This window comes from Pichia membranifaciens (genome assembly GCF_001661235.1).
Source record: "Pichia membranifaciens NRRL Y-2026 unplaced genomic scaffold PICMEscaffold_5, whole genome shotgun sequence".
NCBI classification, from domain to species: domain Eukaryota; kingdom Fungi; phylum Ascomycota; class Pichiomycetes; order Pichiales; family Pichiaceae; genus Pichia; species Pichia membranifaciens.
This window is the reverse complement of record NW_017566986.1, coordinates 1,093,910-1,114,152: the sequence shown is the minus strand read 5'-3', so window position 1 is coordinate 1,114,152 and position 20,243 is coordinate 1,093,910. Positions and strand designations below refer to the sequence as shown.

The window sequence follows — 20,243 nt, the reverse complement described above, 5'->3', positions numbered from 1 at the left end:
TTTTGTTTAGTTGATGGTGCTTTTTGAGAAAGTCAAATAGGCTCGAACAGATGTATCTGCAAAGATCGCTCTCAGCCTCCTCAAGAAAAATGCCCCATTTTCGAAATCGCCAAATAATATTTGCACCCTCTACTGCTAAACAAGAATCTGGTATCACGGGGTGGCAAACAACAACTTGCTAATAATCAACATTGCTAAAAATGAATAGTGTAGCTACGTATGAAAATCTTAGTAATGGGTTTTCTGGTCAATCTGACTTTTCTGCAACCATTGGTTCAGCTTGTTCTTCTGAAGAAATTCTCTACAGGGTGTTCTCGGATAACATGTTTCGGGAGGATGATGATTCCAAGAAAACAGTCAAATTTGGCGATGTAATTGTAGAAGATGAAGCTCCACTTTATGAGGTTGACTCGCCCAACGACAACAAGGGAAACTTACTACTTTCTATGTTCGCCCACACACATGAAAAGGATTCAAAAGCCTTCAACTTACAGAGTAACGGAAGCGCCACCGAAGAAGAAGAGGAGCCCTTGGAAACCAAGGATAATTGCAAATGGTATTCAGACTATCCCAAAGTGGACAATAACGCCAACTCAGAAGATAATGGGAATTTGACAACGGATGGCTCTCAAGCAAACCTTTGTAATGACAAATTGCGGACTTTACGTGAGAAACCATTACGCAGTAACACAGAGAGACTCGAGACTAAAAACTCACCGATTCACATTCCTAAAGACACTTTTACCTCTATTGAAATGGATAAAACTGTCTCAAAACCTTTGGAGAGCTCATCACCTAAAACTCCCCGGAGCAGGAGAAAAGCGCCTAGGCAGAAAGCAATTCTCAAGGAGCAGAATGAGAAATTGATTGAACAAACGATGGCACTCAGCAGTTGTATAACAGTACAGCAGCAGACTATAAACAATTATGAAACACTAGTGCTTGACATTCAAAGAGACTTCGATAAAGTGAAGGCGAAATATGAAGCCTGCTTGCAAGAAAATATCATCTCGGGACAAAACTTGGAGGCTGCCACTGAAGCATTTGAAAGCACTAAGTTTCAGTTAGATGCATTGTCAAAAATTAAAGAGCTTGGCATTTCCGACGATAGCTATGCACCTAAATTTGGGAATTTTTCTGCGTATTCGGAACAAAACTATGAAATCATGAGAAATCTCATCTATGAGCTACAACATAAAAACACCTGCTTGGAAGAAGTGTGTTCGCTTTTGAGCAAAAAGATGAACAGCATGTATAGATATACAATTGCGCCGGCACTACATCTCGCCAGTTCAGACATTGAGTCCACCAACGAAACATTGAGCTTTGATTCCAAAAACTCAATCCAGGAGTACATGGATGCCAGCTATTCTATTTTCGAAAACATTCAAAAACTAACCAGGGTTGGTGAAAGTGGAGAAGACTACGAGAACGAGAAGGTTCGGGCCATTAATGACATAGAAGCCTACTTTGACCACTTGAACTCCTTGGTTGTTGACAAGCTTGAAGACCTTGTCAGGCGAAAGCCTCAATAACGGGAAATAGTGTATAAAGTGTTGTTAGTTTGTAAAAGATTTTTGTAGGAAAGGTCAAAATCGGTATACGCAAAGGCGATGTGGCGGTGCGAGTTCCATTGATGAGCGTAGCGTGGCGGTGCGCGAGCAATGAGTAATACGTCCCGATGAGGGTCCCGGCGACGGAGCATGGGCAGACAGTGACATGGTTGGCCCAACATGGTGCAAGTTTGTTGCTGTATTCGACTGATGATCATATTCCTTCCTTCTGAAGTTTAGTTTAACATCTGATCAAGTGCAATAGAAGCTGTTGGTACTTTGATCTGCAAGCGGTTATGGTTAAGGAGAATCACGTTGAGAAGGTTACGATCCTCGGATCTGACACAATCCATGTGGGCTACAAAATTCAAGACAAAATTTGTCAGGAGATTGTCGGCACTTTGAAATCTTCGACATATGTAATTGTCACAGATACCAACTTAGAAAAATGCGGCCACCTAGATACTTACAAGGCTGCATTTCTCAAAACAATCGCTAAAGTCAGACCCAATTCAAGACTCTTGACTTATGTCATTTCACCCGGTGAAGCAAATAAAAACAGAGTCACAAAGGCGGCTGTTGAAGATTACCTTCTATCCCAAGGATGTACCAGAGATACCGTTATTGTGGCCATGGGTGGTGGTATCATTGGTGATATGATTGGTTATGTTGCTGCTACTTTTATGAGAGGTGTCAGAGTTGTTCAGATTCCTACCACATTATTGGCTATGGTTGATTCATCAATCGGTGGTAAAACTGCCATTGACACTCCATTGGGAAAAAATTTCATTGGGGCATTCTGGCAACCCCAATATGTCTTGGTCGATATAGCCTTCCTTGCCACTTTGCCAGTGAGAGAATTCATCAACGGTATGGCTGAAGTCATTAAAACCGCTGCCATATGGAATGAGAAGGAGTTTGATAGATTAGAGTCATACACAGAATTATTTTTGCAGGTGATAAATAACAGAGGCAAAGATGGTGCTGTTGACTTGTCTCCAATCCTAGATCACATTTTCAAGCTAGTTCTAGAATCCATAAAAGTTAAGGCTGAAGTTGTCACCTTAGATGAAAGAGAAGGAGGATTAAGAAATTTGCTTAATTTCGGACACTCAATAGGTCATGCATATGAAGCAATTTTGACGCCACAGGTGTTGCATGGTGAGTGTGTTGCCATCGGATCAATCAAAGAAGCAGAGTTGAGTAGGTACTTGGGTATTTTACCTCCAGTAGCTGTGTCGAGATTGAAGAAATGCTTCGAGGGCTACGGTTTACCTATTTCTCTTCATGATAAGGTTGTTCAAAGCAGAGCTAATGGAAAGGTATGTCCAGTGGATGTGCTATTGAAGAAAATGGCAATTGATAAGAAAAATGATGGTGCTAAGAAGAAGGTCGTTTTGCTAAAAAAAATTGGTGAATGCTATGAACCATCTGCTTCTTATGTTGATGATTCCGACTTGAGAGTCATTTTGACTGAGGATATCAAAGTTTATCCCTTCTCTACAAGCCAAAAAGAAATTGTCGTGACTCCTCCAGGTTCTAAATCAATTTCTAACAGGGCTTTGATTTTGGCAGCTCTTGGTAAAGGAGAATGTAGATTGAAGAATTTGCTTCATTCAGATGACACACAGCACATGCTTGCTGCAGTTTCAGCTCTCAAGGGGGCGGAAATTTCTTGGGAAGATAATGGGGAAACTGTTGTTTTGAATGGGAATGGAGGGAAATTAGTCACAACTGATGAAGAGATTTACTTGGGTAATGCTGGTACAGCATCAAGATTTTTGACAACTATTGCATGCTTAGTTGATGTACGTGGAGACTTAGACACCATTTCCCTTACTGGAAATAAAAGAATGCAAGAAAGACCTAACGGGCCTCTAATTGATGCGCTAAGGGAGAATGGTTCAGACATTAAGTGCTTGAACAAAGAAGGTTCGCTGCCTATCATTGTTAAGTGTGGTAAGGGCCTAAAGGGCGGTAGAATTGAATTGGGAGCCACGGTTTCATCTCAATATGTTTCTTCTATTCTTTTGGCTGCTCCTTACGCTCAAAATCCTGTTACTTTGGCCTTGGTTGGGGGTAAGCCAATCTCACAACTATATATTGACATGACAATCAGAATGATGGCTGCGTTTGGGGTTAACGTTGTCAAGTCTAAAACTGAAGAGTACACTTATGAGATTCCAACCGGCCACTATGTTAACCCACCTGAATATGTTATTGAGTCTGATGCTTCTTCCGCAACTTATCCATTGGCTTTTGCGGCAATGACGGGATCAAAATGTACAATCCCGAACATTGGATCTGGCTCATTACAAGGTGATGCACGTTTTGCTGTTGATGTTTTAAAGCCAATGGGCTGCTTTGTTACACAATCTGAAACTAGTACAACGGTACAAGGACCTGAGGTTGGCACGTTGAAACCTCTGAAGCATGTGGATATGGAACCTATGACAGATGCATTTTTGACTGCAACTGTTGTAGCTGCAATTGCTAATGATCCTGAAAACTACACTTCAATTACTGGTATTGCAAATCAAAGAGTGAAGGAGTGTAATCGAATTGAAGCAATGAGGGTTCAGCTTGCAAAATTCGGTGTTGTCGCAACTGAGCTAGACGACGGTATCGTTGTTCATGGTATCGATTACAAAAAGTTAAAAGCGCCTGAAGAGCCAGGAGTTTTTAGTTATGATGATCATAGAGTTGCCATGAGCTTCTCTCTACTAGCTGGTCTTGTTCAAGATGGTCCAGTTATAATTCAAGAAAGACACTGTACCTCAAAAACTTGGCCAGGCTGGTGGGATATCTTACACACCCAACTCAACGCTAAACTGGATGGTTACGAGCCGGCTTCATATGCAAATTCTAACGCAAAAAATTCAACACCTTCAAAAAATGGGAGTAAAAGTATAATCTTAGTTGGTATGAGGGCTGCCGGAAAAAGTACAATGTCTGACGTGATTTCATCTACAACTGGGTTCTCAATCTTGGATGTCGACCAGTACTTTGAAAAGAAGGTCAACAGAACTATCAAAGAATTTGTTGAGCAAAATTCATGGGAAAAGTTTAGAGAAAAGGAACTTGAAACTATTAAGGAAATATTGAAGAAATATCCAAACAACCACGTTATATCTACAGGTGGTGGAATAGTTGAAATACCCCAAGCAAGAGATCTTTTAATTGACTACAAAAAGAAAGGGGGTATTGTTTTACATTTGCATAGAGATGTCATGGAAATGATAAACTTTTTGAAGGAAAAAGATACCAATAGACCTGCCTATGGTGAAGAAATCTTAGAAGTATGGAAAAGAAGAAAACCATGGTATGAAATTTGCTCGAGTAACTTCTTTTTTATGCCACATTGCAGCAACGATGAAGAGCTCACTCGTTTGAAAAATACGATGAGCTCATTTGTCAGTGAAATTATAGGTAATCCAGCTGAAATTCCTACCAAAAGGTCATACTTTGTTTGTTTGACATACCCAGATTTGAAAGCTAGCGATGCTCTTGAAAACATTACCAAGATCACTACCGGCTGTGATGCCGTCGAATTACGTGTGGATCTTTTGAAGTCATATGATCTAGGTTTTGTGGCTGAACAGATTGGTTTGCTGAGAAATCACACTGCAGTTCCGATCATCTTCACTGTTAGAACCAAATCACAAGGTGGTGCTTTCCCCGATGATGATTTTGACACGATCGCAGATTTGACCAGCCTTGCTTTCAAAATGGGTGTTGCATATGTTGACATGGAATTATCATTACCAGAAGGATTATTTGCCACTTTGATTTCCAAAAGAGGATTTACCAAAGTAATTGGCTCTCACCATGATTTTTCAGGTGTGTTCAAGTGGGACAATGCTGAATGGGAAAACAAGTATCAGTTCGCAGTCAGCTCCAAAGTCGATATTGTGAAATTTGTTGGCACTGCACTAGATTTCAGTGACAATTTCCTATTAGAAAACTTCAGACATCAACACAAGAACAAGCCGTTGATTGCAATAAACATGCGTAGACTTGGCCAGTTATCTAGAATTGTCAATCCGTTACTTACCCCAGTTACTCATCTCCTACTTCCTAACTCTGCCGCACCGGGTCAATTAAGTATTCAACAAATCAATGAATCTTTAACCTTGATTGGTGAGTTGCAACCGAAAAAATTTTACGTCGTTGGAACCCCTATCTCCCATTCAAGATCTCCTGTTCTACATCAAGCGGGTTATGATGCTCTTGGCTTACCCCATAGTTTCAACCGCTTTGAGACTGGTGACGCGAGTAAAGTTTACAATGAGATTGTCAAGGATGATAATTTCGGCGGATGTGCAATCACTATTCCATTGAAGTTAGATATGATCAAATATGCTACAGAATTGAGTGACTCCGCTAAAGTTATTGGTGCAATCAATACGTTCTACCCTATAGGTGAAAACAAGTACTATGCTACAAATACCGACTGGATAGGAATTACCGAGTCTTTCAGAAGACATGGAATTACCACCAAGACGCAAAATGCTTTAATTATTGGAGGAGGCGGTACTTCCAGAGCCGCGGTATATGCATTCAAACAGTTGGGTTGTGAAAATATATACATGCTGAACAGAACTCCCGAAAAGTTGAAAGAAATAAAGAGTTCTTTCCCAGAAGAGTACAATATTACCGTTTTGGAAAACCTGGATGAAATTTCAATGGTCAAGGAGCTTGACCTGATCGTTTCAACCGTTCCGGCAAATGTTGACTTTGATGAAGCATTCATTTCCAAAATTGAAGCTTTATTGGCTAAGAGACCTCCAACAGGGGGACTTTTTCTTGAAGCCGCATACAAGCCATTGGTCACTCCTCTCATGCGTTTAGCAGCTGATGAATACAAGTGGGCAGTCATCCCTGGTAGAGAGATGTTGGTTAACCAAGGTATCCAGCAGTTTAAAGAATTTTGTGGTATTGAACCGCCATATGAAGAAGTTTTTGAGGCTGTTGTTTCAGAGTAAACCTGTATACATCATGTAAATAGAGCATTATTATGTATTTGAATTTCAATTTGGAAAAAGAGTTAGAAAAGAAAACAAACGCGAGAGCGACATGAATCACTATGATTTTATGTTGATCTTTTTCTATAGTAAATAAGGGTAGGATGTTTGCCTCCGATTTGTCAGTATACTGCTATATTCAAGCTAATGTACAAGCACATTGTTGAGCTACCAGTTGAATTAACAACAATAGATGAACCTACACTACTTGAAGACTACCAGGGAAGAGGAGAATATGACAAATCGGAAACAGAGAGATTAATTGCAGAGTTGTCAAAGGTTGAAGACAGTATTACTGAATGGTTTCCAAACATTAATGGATGGGAAATTGAGGAGGTTCAACGAAGTTTGGGATGTGTACGAGCAAAGCTTGCCTCTAACTGGTCAGTGCAACGGACAAATCGATTTTTTCGTAGTGTGGAGAGGGAAGTTGGGGAAAGAATATTTCGAGGGAAGAAAGCTTTCAATGGGCGGCGCCGAAAAACGGAAGAATCTGGATTAGAAAATGTTGAAGGAATAAAAGAAGGAAATGATTTGGAGCTTGGATTGGGATTGCATAGACTCATCGATCTTGCAAACAGGGTTTACGGAGTTAGTAATTGGATGAGCCAGGTCGGAGAGAGTAAACTCGAGAAATATGAAGTTATTAGTTCAGAAGAAGGGGAGCAGGTCAAGTGTAATGTTATGATTCGAACAACTGTAAAGCTCTCACTAGCTGATAACACAGTTGTTGAAAAATTTGGATTTGGATACAGTAGCAACCTACCTCGGGAAATGGCGTTCAGGAAGTGCAAGAAGGAAAGTGTTAGCGATGGACTAAAAAGCTGCTTTGGTGGGCTAGTTGCTTTACTTATTGACTACGAAGAGAAAGTTCGTAGTGGATACTATAGAAAATATACATAGCTCTAGTTAAGTCAAGCTGGGTTTGACATTGAGTTAATGAACTGGGTTCCATTTATCATTCCTGTGGTTAGAATAATTATTCTTTTATTTTTGGTGAAGGAATTTGAACTTAATACGTATTTTATAGCTGCCAATTCGCTGCCTGTAATCCCACCTACTGCACAGATCACTACGGTACTAAAATGTGCGCTTAGTTTAGCATTTGGTTGACTATTGCTAACCTTGAGCTCGGAAATTTTTGGTGGTATTATAGCATTGAACAGTTTCCTTTTAGATTCAGGAACAAGGAACTCTTGTTTTGTTGGCCCACTGAGCTGGTCTAAGTCGACATTACTCCATCCGTATTTTATTGCCCTTCTAGAGTCAATCTGCTGTTGTGTGGGTTTTCGATTTTCAACTGCCGAGTTGGGTGGATTCAAAAAAGAACGATCGTAAATTGACTGGATTAGTCTTGCAAAAACAGGAACATACCCCGGATATCCAAAATCTGCGTCTGTGTATCTACCTGCTAGATCGTTAAAGAGACCATCAGACCTGTCTTCATCACCATGAAGGGGCAGCAAATTTAAGGATTTGGACAATGATGCAAAGTTCAAAATGCTTTGCGATTTAGAAGGTAATAACGAGTTATCCGAGAAAGACCAAAATGCTAACTGCTGGTTGTTATTTTTGATTTGCAAAATTTTCAATTTTTGGAGGTTGAGTAAGATAGGAGTGACTTGGAGTGTTCCAAATTTATTTACCATCTCGAGATGAAGGGTTTGGAAATCAGATTCTTTTATCCCATTCTTCACAATCGAAGTTAGTACTACCAATTTAGTGGCGTCGCTCAATGATGAGTTGAAGTTGATCAACAGGTCAGAGATTCTTGCAAGTATCTGTGCGGTGTTGATCTGATTTGACACTATATCTTGTTGAAGCTCAATTAGTTGGGCATAATAGGAATCAAGTGAAAGATTACCCAGATTTCTGCTTTCAAAGGGTTCGATACTAAGATCGTCCAAGAGTGGTACGCCTGATGTAAGATCTAGCGCATCTTTCTTGAAAGAGTGGATTATGAACCCTGCCAAATTTGTATGCTTCTGTACCCAAGATTGCATGTTTTTCAAACTGTTCAACTCATTGACAAAAGATTTCATTTCATCCAAGTCTTTCAGCTTCTTCCTTCTATCAAACTCTAATTGTAGTTGTTTCGCCCTGTGGTTGAGTACCGGGCCTACGTGGCTGAAATTCAAATACTTTATTTGGGGGTATATGTCATCAGAAGAATCGTCGAGTTTGAATTTCATCACTTCATCTGAGTCGGAGGGTTTGAACTGAATCATTTCCAGCTGGGTTGAGGGGTTGAATATCTCATTGCATAGTCCAGAGTAAGACAATTGTGTTAACAACAAGCTGACTATATCATTTGAGCGATCTAAACATATGAAGTCAACTGCGTTATTATAAAAGGAGTGTAAGTCCATGAAAATAGTCTCGTCAATATCGTCAATAATTTTTCTCTGGTTGTCTGAAAGGGTTTGTAAGTGGGAATCTAGTATTCGTTCGTAGATTTTCCAGAACTGGTGGGACTTTTCACCTTTGAGATAGATGTTTGTTATTCTGAGCTTGTAATCCGAGGAAATGTACAAGTCAAGCAGTAGTTTAGCAAGAAGCTCGAGCGGTAATGGCGAATTGTCGAGGAACAACTGGGAGAATGCGGCATCTGGGCCGGACTCTAGGGAGTAAATGTCGGGAGAGATTTCAAAGTAAAGGAGGGAGTTCCAAAGTTGCAAGGATGTTAAGTCTCCTAATACGCCAATTGTCGAGAGGTATTTTTCGACGGATTTGTCTAGAGAAGGGTGGGCGACTATGAGATGGACGTTGAAGTTTGCGTTCAGGGGGAGGATTGTATCTCTCAAGCAGGAAGCAAAAGAGTCCAACTTAAGGAAGTTTTCCTTGGAGTGTAGGTTGAAGAGGAACACGAGGGACGTGGCGGCATGCGGGGAGGTCGGGTCGATGGTGTTCTGGATCTGCTCGCTGATTGTGTCGGCGTCGTACCACAGGATCTTGTCGATGTTTGCCTGCGACGAGAAGCGGGAGAAGTGGTTCTCTGTTAGAAAGTTCAACTGGCTGGAGACGCCACGGTCCAGCACAAGGGTGTTTTTGCCTGTCTGGTACGTGGATACTGAGGAGAAGATGGACACGAGGTCATCCAGCGGAGTGAGCATTACTTGGTCGGTGGGGAGAGGCCGATTGAGCAGGAGGCAGGGCCGGTGTGGCCGTGGAAGACGGCAAGCTACGTGAAGGAGGCAAGATAGACCGATACGGGTCGCCGATGTGCCTGTCACGTGCGCGGGGCCGGTAAGGACAGCGAAAACATGTCACGGCAGGACAACGACAAGACAACGACAAGAACGCCGCCGCCGCCGTGTAGGGAGGGGAGGGCAAAATAATAGTAGAGTTTTATTGCATTTTATTTACTGTTTGAGAAAGAAAGATAAAAACATCTAGTGAAAGAATAAGAAGAACTGAAGAAAGTGTTTTGAGATATCAGACTGGGGTGGCGGCGCACGCACGACGGGACGGCCGCCGGCGGCATGCTCATGCGGCGTCCTCGATCTTCTTCTTTTCAGCCAAGGTGGCGTAGTAGTTTTCTCTGGTGGCAATCATCTGCTTGTGTTGCCTCCACCAGAAAGCGCCCATGACGGCACCGATGGCGAAACCTGTAGAAATATGAAAACACGGGCGTGTCAAAAGATGTTAGTATTCGTGTACGGTGGGAACCAGCCCATGCAAATGCTGCCGCTGTGGGAAACCGATGAGCCGCCTGTCCTGTGTCGTCTTGCGTTGCCCCGTTTTCCCTCCCCCTGCTGCGTTGCCCCTTTCCACCTGCTGTGTTTCTCCGCTCGGGGCACAAATGCGGGGCTCCGCTGTCTGCAGGATCGATCCCTGTCTCTGGCTTGTCTGTCGCCTGCTGGGACAGACCAGCCGCCGCGTTGGCTACATACCCATAGAGATGTCGACGATGATCCGTCTCTTCATGAAACCTGTGATTGGAGCGATAGCCATGTTGCGTGTGTGTCTGTGTGTCTGTGCTGTTGTGTGGAGACTCCCAAGCCGGACTGTCAGACACTTCCCCGTTCTCTTCTGGCTCGTCACTGTTTGTGCAAACAAGCAAAAAAAATGCTGTAAACCGACATGCCCTCACCGCTGCCTGCCTGCCTGCCTGCCTGCCCGTCTGACTATCGCTGCCTCTTTCTCTCACCACCCGCCAGACTGCGCACCCATTCCACCCGTACACCCGCCAGCTCCGCCAATGAGAACGCCCGCTTTTCGCAACACGTCGCCAAAACAGGCCCTCTCGCTCTCGCGCTTAGGTAAGCGGGGGCCCGTCTGCTCACACCACCGGGGCTCTCCATGGGTGCACCGCCACGGCATGCGCCACGCAGCGCTTGCTGTGTGCCCCTCCGCGGCCGTCTGTGCTAGGCAGCAGCTGCGCAGAGGGAGAGAGAGACTCTGCTGAGCATTTCTTCGCCAACAGTGTTGACAAGGCTCTGGATGGGGCAAGCTGGACGGGGCAACACGGGTCCGTAATTTTCTGATACGCTAAGAACAGATACAGACACACCGCACACAGCCATGTTAGCCAGAGCCTTCCAAAGACAAGCCGTCAGACAATTCTCCGCCTCCACCAAGAAGCTGTCCGGTCCTCACTTCCCAGAGGGTGCATACAACAACTTGCCTTTCAAGGTCAAGAACAGAAAGGTCCCATACGCCATCCCACACCTCATTTTCTGGATCTTGGGCGGCGGTATTCCATTTTTCGCCGTCACCGTCCAACAGAAGAGAGCCGGTGTCTGGTAAGCAGTGTGCCGGACAGCTGGGAAAAATTTGCCGGACAGCTGCACAGACACCAGACGGGGGGACTAGCTCCCGCCTGGGCTAGACGGCAACCTCCGGTTTCTCTGGCACGGTTTCGCTGAGATCGCAGCTCGTGCACACTTCTGGTTGTCCCCGAACTATCCCTATTATTATTACTATTATTATTATTACTAGTTCATCTCTTTCTTCTTTTCCCCCCATTATTACTCTATTTACTTCTTATTATTATCATAAATAAAATTATAAAGACCACTATAAATACGAAAAGAAGATCGATCTTCTGCTGTTCCCCAACTCCTCCATAGCAATGGGCCAATTTCCACGCCCCACCGTTGTGCTCGTTCTCGTACGCTTTTTTTTTCCTCTCCTGCTACCTCTTGAACAACTCACCCTGGCTCCGAAGCACCCCTATGCACCCCTGGCCGCCAACCCTGAATCCGCCCCGACTGCTGATGCTGCGGCTAGGGGGCTTGAACATGAACAGTTTCTTCACACGAAGGTTGCTTTCGGCACCGATGATGCTGCCGCTTTGACCGCTTTTCCCCCTGCCGCTGCCGCTGCCGCTGCTGTTGCCGCTGCTGTTGCTGTTGCTGTTGCTACTGACGCCTCTGCCGTATGTCTGTCGCCTCGTGGCCCAATCTCTTCTCACAGTGCTGGTGTCTCCTCCGTGGCCATCGATGTCGCCAACGCTGCTGAAATCACCCGCCGTACTAGTTGCCATGGGCGAGAGCATCTTCGAAATATCTCCCTGGAAGAAACTCCGCCCTTTGCTGGGAATCAGCTGCATCGACTTCGATCTGTCCTTCTTCCTGATGGTCGTGCTTTCGGCCTGTATGTTCAAACTGCTCAGATCGTTCATCGGGCGACTTCTTCGACCCTGCGAGATAACATCGATTACAGGCGCCTTGTTAGCTCTGCTGGTCTCTTCTGCACTTTTCAGCTGGTTAAACCTCTTCATCTTGCTCAAAAAATCCTCAGAATCCCTAACTTCTCTCCCGCTTTCTTTGGCGGTATCTCTCGGGCGACTTCTGCCTCTGCTGCTCGTGACATATTCTTCCACTGTAATCTCGTTGATCTCGTCCTCATTTGATATCATATCTTTACTCGTAGTACTGTCGCCAATCTGTAGCTTCAAGCTCATTCTTTTGTTCTCCTCTTTCAATCTACTAATCTCGTTCTGATATTCGTTACATTTATCTAACTCAACTCGTGACTTTCTTAGCAAATTTTTTAACCGGCTGTTCTTCTCCTTCAACACGCTAACCTGCAATTCATGATGCTCAATCAATCCAACCAGCTGTAGATACTGAAATTTGCTTGCAAACTGGATATTATTCAACTGCTCGTGATTCGGCTCAATTATCTCCTTTACTGATTCGGGTATGTTACCCTTCTCAAGCTTAACAATTGATATGTCATGCACCTGACATTTAGGACATATCTTATTGTCTACAAATGTTAGTTAGTTTCTACTCCTGTTTAAGTTTACGAAAATGAACGGTTTAGCTCTTACTCAAGTTAATGTGTTCTTGGCAAATAACATGGGCACATGAGGTGAGATATTGGGTTCGCTCGTTACTCTTTTGAAAGCAAATTCCACAATACAAATACGGTTCTTTCACTGACATGACGTGTATCTATGACGAATCAATCGACTTTCTTTTACCAAATTACATCAGTATTTTATATATGTATATATTATAGCCCATCAACTATCATATGATGCAATAGCTTTGAAAAAAAAATTGGCGATCTTCAAATTTGCCTTCGTATTTCTCCGCGGACAAGCTTTTCAGTCCAAATCCATGTCTAGATCTGCATCCAACGGACTTTCACTCGAAGACCCGTTATTGCCACTACTGTTCCTGCTGCCACTGCCATTGCCACTGCCATTGCCATTACTCACCATGCTGACAAAATTGTTTCCACTCGATAAGCTACCCAGAACACCGGAGGCAATACTTGTTAGGTTTTGCGCCAGACTTTGAATTGCACCAGAGTTAGGTGTAGCACTGGTACCACTTTGTGATGCATTTTGCACGGCGGCATTGGTGAGTTGTGAAGCAATAGTGCTTGCAAATTGGCGAGCAAAGTCAGAACCTGTCGTTGCTGTAGCGGTAGAGTTGGTGCTGTTCGTAGCGCTTATATTGTCATTGCTGTTGACATTCGAATCAACATTTGAGTCTGTCGCAAGGTTTTCAGCCGGAGTCTGTTCTGTGGTAGAGCTTCCCAGGTACTGTTCTCTTTGACGCCTCAATTCAGCGGCTCTGTTTAATGCGGCCTGATGAGCCTCTCTATGTCTCTGTAGTACCTCGGTTGGCAGACCAGAAGTTGTACGTGAAACAGGAGCATGGATGATAGTTGGAGTAGTGCTTGTTGTAGCACTAGCGCTCGTGCTCAAGTTCGGTGTTGAAGGCCCACTGGATGCACCAGTAACTGGGTTATTGCCAGTAGGAGCCTCTGTGCTGAGTTGTGTGTTTGTAAAGTTACCCAAAGCATTCATTAGCTCCTCGGAGCTTTGGGGGCCACCAATACTGACAGAGGCACTGACGCCCGGTGTATTGAGCGCATTCAGCAATCCAGGAATATTCAGTACATTGGCGATATTTTCATTGGCAGTATTGTTGTTTGCATTGCCACTGATGGTGGCATCGTTAGCGGTGGTGGCATTGTTGCTGTTATTAGTAGCTGTAGTAGTCGCCGCACGAATTCCCGTCACGGGTATAGGAATGCTTGCTCTCGCAATCACAGCAGAAGCATTCTCAAACTGATGGGATATTGGAACATTTCCAAACGCAACAGGAGGTATGCCCGATTCAATCATGTGGGTCGGTAGATTCGGGTATGAATCGAGACTCTCTCTAATATCTGGTGTGATTATTGAATCTATGAAATCTTGTGGGTATTCCTGCTGTTTGCATCTCGACTCGGCCAACCTCATTGCCTCTTTCAACTGCGCCTTGAAACGGTTGAGTTGGTGGGGTAGTTCCTGGTTGAGTTTGACCACTTTCACATAGGTCTCCAGAGAATCAGGGGTGTTCCCTTCATAAAGATAAATGAATCCCAATTGGCACAAACTTGGTATATATTCTGGATTGATCTCAAGCGATCTCAGAAGATCCTCCTTAGCCTCCTTCATAGCGTCCATTTTCACTAGCGTTATGGCTCTGTTGTAGTAGATAGCAAAACTGCTTGGATCCTGATCGATAGCCTGCGTGTAGTGCATTAGGGCTGCACCGTAGTTCAGGGCACGGAACTTTTCATTTCCAAGAACCCTTAGCTGCTGTACCGTCAGTTGCGAACCTCCTATGTCAGACATCGTGTTCTTAGTGGCTGTAATTCTGCTTTGTCGTGTTTTGGCTAAACAAACCAGGCCCATTCCTCTCAGGTTTCGACTCTTTCTCTTTTCTACTCCCCAACCTCAAATGTCCACCACCCAGCTCGTTCCAACCTCGAGGCGCAAAGGCCGGCTTGTAAGTGAGAAATCTTGCATGCTTACGTAATACACCGTTTATTTTTCCGTCACCCGATAAGTATGCGTTTGCCCTCAATCTACAGATTGCAGACGGAGAGGCTGGCGATGTTTCCGTGTTGACGAGCCGTAAACTCAAGCGTCACGCTACAGTTTCACACCAAAACAGATTTGTAGCATACACCAGTTGTTCAGATGTATTCTTCAAGCAGCGGAAAGAACGAGGGCTCGGATTCCGACAAGATGACCAGCAGACTCGACATCGATTTTGTAAAATCACTACCACCTAAGCCAAACCTCTCTAGAAAAGTATGCCTAGAAAATTCAAAAAGCTTGCAGAACTTCTTATTACTTTCCCGAGCTGCGACAGATGACAACCTAAGATCGGATTTGAACAGTATCCTGAACCGCAATGAAGTGAATAAAACTTCGATTTTCAAATTTTCTAGATCGGAAAACGAAAACGAGTCACCATGTATCCGATTTCTTCAACAAGTGATTTATCCAGAATGGAAAAAACGCGTGGATATTATCAAGTTTTGCCAAGGGGAAATTGATGAAATTCTGGCAGGAAATACAGTCATGGATGATGGTGGATTCAGCAAGCTCAGTGCGGAGGAGAAAAATAACATTTTAAGGATCGATCCTTACACATACAAGGATTTGGAGCAGAAATTTCTCAGAGCCAACGCAAAGAACATCGAACTCAAGAACTTTTACGATAACGAGAACAAAGTGGAGACCATAATCAGCCGTAGATCGGTCCAACTAATGAACGATATTTGCCAACTTGGCTCCTTTGATGTGGCAGGTAACTTTCTCAAGTATGCATCTACCTCAACTAAGGGCAACTAATCAAAATACTAATTAATTCTTATACATACAACCCCTGACGATTAATATATAATATATAGACTCAAATTCCTGTCATTTAGTTAACAAATATAAAAGACTTGTTATGCGATTACGTAAGTTATGATGCAAAATGTTTTAACCGTGTTTGTAGATCTTCAAAACATGATGAAAACGTCAACATCAGCATCTTCGTTCTTGGCACGTCTTTTCTCCACAAAAGGGATTTTCCATCTGGCATGGATGAACACGATCAGAAATATCACGACTTTATTGCATCTGCAACCAGTAACCTGGTGAAAGTCGCAGAGGACAATTTAAAATTTGACAAATATTACAATCAACTTCATGCCGTCGTTCCGAAATATGGACTTTCCCTAGAAGAATTTACTCTCCTGTTGGATATCGTCATTGATCCTCATTCAGAATTCAAAAGCGTGCAAAAGAATAAGCTTCTGACGTTGCTTTATTGTCGGGACCTTCTTGATTTCGATTGTGTTCTCAAAATTGTTTCAGTATTCAAGGTCCCGAGCTACTACAACAAAAAGTCAACGACTGTCATACTTTCAAAAGCAATTCAAACAAAGCTATCTTCTTTTCTTCTCCGGAATTTTGTGAATATTCGATGGGAAAAAAAGTTTCTACGATTGCTCAACTGGCTGTATGATTTATTATCCATAGGATATTTGCGGTTGAATATAGGGCTTTTCTTGATATACTTTTTGAGTTTATCACCTGAAATCGATCCTTTGTACGACAAACGATATTTCTATACTGCGAAAAAACTTAACTCTGTACTTGAATTCTACGAACTTGATAAGTCCAACTCACTTCCATTGTTGTTGAGTTTTGCAGCATATTTGAGCTCTACAAATAGAGGTTACTCATTTGATTTGATATTCTCCAAGTATTTACTAGTATTATCAGATGCTAAAATTCCAAAAGATGTGTTTGGAAAAAAGGAACTTTCACAAATAGTTCAGCTAATAGAAATGAAAAGGTCGGCCAATAAAGACTGGGATGAAATTGAAATTTTCCAAAGCAACGTCAAATTTTACATTCAATTGTTATCCAACCTCAATCAATCCTTTGATTCCAATCTAGCAAGTAACGTTTTGAAAAAGCGCAAGTATTTAGAAGATGAAAGTATGGCAAGTGTGCTAAAAAATGCCTCCTTATATCACCTTTACTCTCCGAGACTATTAGCGGAAGAACTAAGTATAGACGTTAAGCCCTATGATTTGACAGCGATAGCTGTTTTGAAGTTTCTATCGGCACTCGAATTGAAAACCTTAGAAGCCCCCAACTTTGCACCCGATCTGCCCACCGAGTACAGTGACCCTTTATTTATATTCTACGCTCCCATACTCACTGTCCTAGTCAATTCCAATTTTGAAGCCTTGAATAGAGCAATAACGGAGATAATGAAAACTGATGAAGGAGTTGTGTCGCTGACGTCGGGGCTGCATTGGATTTTCAAGGGTCTGGCAAACTTCTGTGCATTGCATCCCAAGCATATACTTTTGTCGTGCGTAAAAGACGTGCTCTTAGGCCGCATCGAGGTCGACTTTACCGGATCACAAGATGAAATGATGCAAATCTTATGCGTGAGCGACTTCATACAGTTTCTGGAGCCAGATTTTGCAAGATATGAAGACGTTCTAGATCGATTGTTGGGGATGACCCTCAAACTTAACAACGTCAGGATGATGAGAGGACTCGTGCTTTTGGCTTCAAACTGGATGGACAGCCCAGATGAATTTAATAAGCTTTTCACTTTGATACTGCGGAATTTGGACTATAACAATTCTCCGCTCCACAATGAAGTTCTACTCCTTCTACCCTTAGTTCAGAGCATGCCTTACTCTTCTATCGACATTACGCAACTAGTGCTACACTCTGACTTCACCGCAATGATCTTCTTTTCCAACGATTTGTTTAATATCAATCTGCTTCTTCAGCATGTTCTATTTTGTAAGCAGTACTTCGCTGAGTTTGGGTTAAGGCAAATCGAAAACAGTGTGTCGCAAAACAACTACGCACTTTTGAAAGCAGTCAAAGAGTTGCACAACTCGTATGTCATGGATATATGCAACTTCCTCTGGAGGAACCGAGCGTACCATGCTAAAGACATATCCTCGGGTCGATTTTTCGGATTTCCCTCCGCTTTCGTCGACAAGCTCGAGCCAAAGCCAATGGACTTGGCGCATCTACCTGCTACGAGAGGGATATCCGTGCGCTCGGCCAAAAGTTCCGAGGGCCCACAGGGCGCCATCTCTGAAGACATGCGAATGCTAGTTCTTAAAGAGTTGGTACAACAGTCGTACAGCGGGGTGGTTCGCCTCCTCCAAAGCTCGATACGTGGTCTCAACAACTGATAGGCTCGTCAACTACCAAGCCTCCGCCCAGCTATCGATACGGTAGCGATTAAATTACCCTTTTGGGAAGAGGTGAGAACGTCTACGGCAGAACGGCAAGAGGCGGATATCGCCTTCCGATAGGGTGGCATTCGTCTGGTTTACGCCCGAAAGCCACAACGGGAACCCCAAATTTTGTGTAGAATGTACAATAGTGTAATATAGAGCCAGCAATTACTGGTGCAAAAGTGCAAGCAGGCTGCCCGAAAGGGTTTAGCGCCGGAGACGAGGTGACTCAGGATATCCCGGAGATGAATGGAAGAGTAGATAAAAGCGAAGAAAATGAGAAAATCGAGATCGGATAAGTTAAAAATAAAAAAACTTTTTCTTATTGAGAGCCAGAAAGATATCCGTAATTACACCTATTTCTAAATTCTTTCACCGCTCGTAATTTGTTTCTTTTGTGTCCTTCCCATCAGTTCTGGATATTTACATTGAACAGTTCAGTAGAGGTCAACCCAATGTTGCAAGTTCAAAAAAGTTCAGAGGCAGTGACAGAAACTCAGAGACAATTGCACGATAGCGATGAGCATTTAGTGGAGTTGCACCACAGTATCTCGGCCTCTCCAAAGACCAGCTCATCTTTTGACCGAAGCACGCTGAATGAGTTCAACATGGATATTGAGGAGCCAGATGAGACTGGGTATTTTGGATCGGGAGAAGTTGTACGGTTTGAGAACGAGTTAGTCATTTTAGAGAACAAAAACATTTTCAAAAACCCCAAACTCAAGTTCCAACTTGCTGCCTCAATGGGTGCTTTGTTTCTGATTGGATTGACAGATCAGGTTGTCGGATCGTTATTAGAATACTTTTTGGCGGAGTACCATATCGACAGAGTGAAGATTTCCTACCTCTTTTTTGCACAGTTCTGTGGCTATATCCCTTCAAGTATATTCAACAACTATATGATGGGGAAATATGGGATACACAAACTCTTCTACTCATCGTGCTTGATCATGTGTGTTACGTCAACATTCTTCTTCTTCAAGGCTCCATTTTTTCTCTTACCCATCTGCTCGGTATTCATTGGATGGTGCAATGGTACTTTTGATTGCTGCTTGAACTATTTTGTCGGCAGCTTAGACTACTCCAATGAACTTCTCGGAATAATGCATTCCATGTACGGTATGGGATGTTTGATTACTCCCGTTTTCTCTATATATCTAATACAACACGGTATGGCTTGGAATCATTATTATATTTTTTTGTTCGGTACTGCCTTTGTCAACTTTCTACTAGCCTACTTTTTTTTCAAAAATGAAACAAGTGCAAAGTATAGATACGTTGCCTCATTGGAGAGGAAAAATAATTCAGAGGATAGTGAGTTCTTAGGAGAACTCGGTTTGGAAGACCAATCAGAGCCAACCATTCGTGAAACGTTGGCTAACAAATACATAATATTCTATTCAGTTGCTCTATTTGCATATGTTGGAAGCGAGTTAAGTGTTGGTGTGTGGCTTAATAACTATTTATTTAGAATCCAGAAGCTGACAGAAGAAAAGTCCTCAGTTATCACTTCCACTTTCTGGCTTTTTATGACTTTGGGTAGGGGAGTTATGGGATTCTTTACGGGTCGTTATTTTCAGGACAGTGAGATTCATGCCATTGTCATATACTGCTTTGTTGTTGCTGGAGGTTGTTTGAGTTTCTGGATATGCGAGTTTTCTGTTCTTTTGCAAACGATTTCAATATGTGTTGCAGCTTGGTTCGTGGGGCCATTATTTGGGACCACAATCATTATTGCTCTGAAAACGCTTCCTAAAAGATATGCATTACACGGCATTTCTCTAATCGCTGGGTTCGGTGGCACAGGTGCAGCTATCGTTCCTGCCCTCATGGGCTATATTGCAGAAAACTTTGGCGCCACAGACGGCGAACCTGCAGACGGTGCAGGCTTAAAGTACTTTCCCGAAGTTATCTTTTTTACATTCTCTGCAGCTGCAATGCTTTGGTTTGTTTTTTATATGTCCAATAAGCGGACTTTCGATGCAAAAATCAGGTTGCGGTAATTACTCGACATCTCATTTCCCGTCTAAGTTGCATTTGTAAAAGCACTTCTGCTTATTTTCATTGTTTTTAAAGAAAGATTCCTTCTCAGTTGTCACTAGATTTGCGGTTTTTGATTCCATCATTTTTATGCTCGTTAACACGAAATGTA

At 43.0% G+C, this 20,243-nt stretch overlaps 11 protein-coding genes across 11 annotated transcripts; 8 read left to right on the top strand and 3 right to left on the bottom strand.

The window, feature by feature from the left end:
• The first annotated feature begins 186 nt into the window (after positions 1 to 186).
• PICMEDRAFT_17846 (hypothetical protein) lies at positions 187 to 1,605 on the top strand. Its single transcript, XM_019161774.1, has one exon. It carries the CDS (start codon positions 201 to 203, stop codon positions 1,533 to 1,535), a length of 1,335 nt encoding a protein of 444 aa, XP_019016486.1. The 5' UTR covers positions 187 to 200; the 3' UTR covers positions 1,536 to 1,605.
• Positions 1,606 to 1,849: 244 nt separating this feature from the next.
• Positions 1,850 to 7,480, top strand: PICMEDRAFT_60131 (hypothetical protein; the record flags this gene model as incomplete). Its single annotated transcript, XM_019163412.1, has 2 exons — positions 1,850 to 6,534; positions 6,805 to 7,480. 2 exons carry the CDS (start codon positions 1,850 to 1,852, stop codon positions 7,478 to 7,480), a joined length of 5,361 nt encoding a protein of 1,786 aa, XP_019016485.1.
• Positions 7,050 to 9,741, bottom strand: PICMEDRAFT_17843 (hypothetical protein). The gene has a single exon (XM_019161773.1). The coding sequence runs from the start codon at positions 9,688 to 9,690 to the stop codon at positions 7,492 to 7,494; it is 2,199 nt and encodes a 732-aa protein (XP_019016484.1). The 5' UTR covers positions 9,691 to 9,741; the 3' UTR covers positions 7,050 to 7,491.
• A 225-nt stretch (positions 9,742 to 9,966) lies between these two features.
• On the bottom strand, positions 9,967 to 10,580 carry PICMEDRAFT_17842 (hypothetical protein). The gene is made up of 2 exons (XM_019161772.1): positions 10,471 to 10,580; positions 9,967 to 10,185 (listed from the first exon to the last, which is right to left on the bottom strand). Exons 1-2 carry the CDS (start codon positions 10,529 to 10,531, stop codon positions 10,064 to 10,066), a joined length of 183 nt encoding a protein of 60 aa, XP_019016483.1. The 5' UTR covers positions 10,532 to 10,580; the 3' UTR covers positions 9,967 to 10,063.
• Positions 10,510 to 10,860, top strand: PICMEDRAFT_17840 (hypothetical protein; the record flags this gene model as incomplete). Its single annotated transcript, XM_019161771.1, has 1 exon — positions 10,510 to 10,860. A coding segment is annotated over exon 1 (179 nt), but the record flags the coding sequence as incomplete, so codon positions are not given.
• A 40-nt stretch (positions 10,861 to 10,900) lies between these two features.
• Positions 10,901 to 11,597, top strand: PICMEDRAFT_17839 (hypothetical protein). Its single transcript, XM_019161769.1, has one exon. It carries the CDS (start codon positions 11,102 to 11,104, stop codon positions 11,324 to 11,326), a length of 225 nt encoding a protein of 74 aa, XP_019016481.1. The 5' UTR covers positions 10,901 to 11,101; the 3' UTR covers positions 11,327 to 11,597.
• Positions 11,598 to 11,651: 54 nt separating this feature from the next.
• Positions 11,652 to 12,434, top strand: PICMEDRAFT_13089 (hypothetical protein; the record flags this gene model as incomplete). The annotated part of the gene is made up of 1 exon (XM_019160010.1): positions 11,652 to 12,434. One exon carries the CDS (start codon positions 11,652 to 11,654, stop codon positions 12,432 to 12,434), a length of 783 nt encoding a protein of 260 aa, XP_019016480.1.
• A 702-nt stretch (positions 12,435 to 13,136) lies between these two features.
• On the bottom strand, positions 13,137 to 14,663 carry PICMEDRAFT_13088 (hypothetical protein; the record flags this gene model as incomplete). The annotated part of the gene is made up of 1 exon (XM_019160008.1): positions 13,137 to 14,663. The coding sequence occupies one exon, from the start codon at positions 14,661 to 14,663 to the stop codon at positions 13,137 to 13,139; it is 1,527 nt and encodes a 508-aa protein (XP_019016479.1).
• Positions 14,664 to 14,950: 287 nt separating this feature from the next.
• Positions 14,951 to 15,779, top strand: PICMEDRAFT_17837 (hypothetical protein). The gene has a single exon (XM_019161768.1). It carries the CDS (start codon positions 15,012 to 15,014, stop codon positions 15,669 to 15,671), a length of 660 nt encoding a protein of 219 aa, XP_019016478.1. The 5' UTR covers positions 14,951 to 15,011; the 3' UTR covers positions 15,672 to 15,779.
• A 116-nt stretch (positions 15,780 to 15,895) lies between these two features.
• On the top strand, positions 15,896 to 18,289 carry PICMEDRAFT_17836 (hypothetical protein). Its single transcript, XM_019161767.1, has one exon. The coding sequence runs from the start codon at positions 15,908 to 15,910 to the stop codon at positions 18,044 to 18,046; it is 2,139 nt and encodes a 712-aa protein (XP_019016477.1). The 5' UTR covers positions 15,896 to 15,907; the 3' UTR covers positions 18,047 to 18,289.
• Positions 18,290 to 18,750: 461 nt separating this feature from the next.
• PICMEDRAFT_21334 (hypothetical protein) lies at positions 18,751 to 20,073 on the top strand (the record flags this gene model as incomplete). Its single annotated transcript, XM_019162196.1, has 1 exon — positions 18,751 to 20,073. A coding segment is annotated over one exon (1,323 nt), but the record flags the coding sequence as incomplete, so codon positions are not given.
• Positions 20,074 to 20,243: the final 170 nt, after the last annotated feature.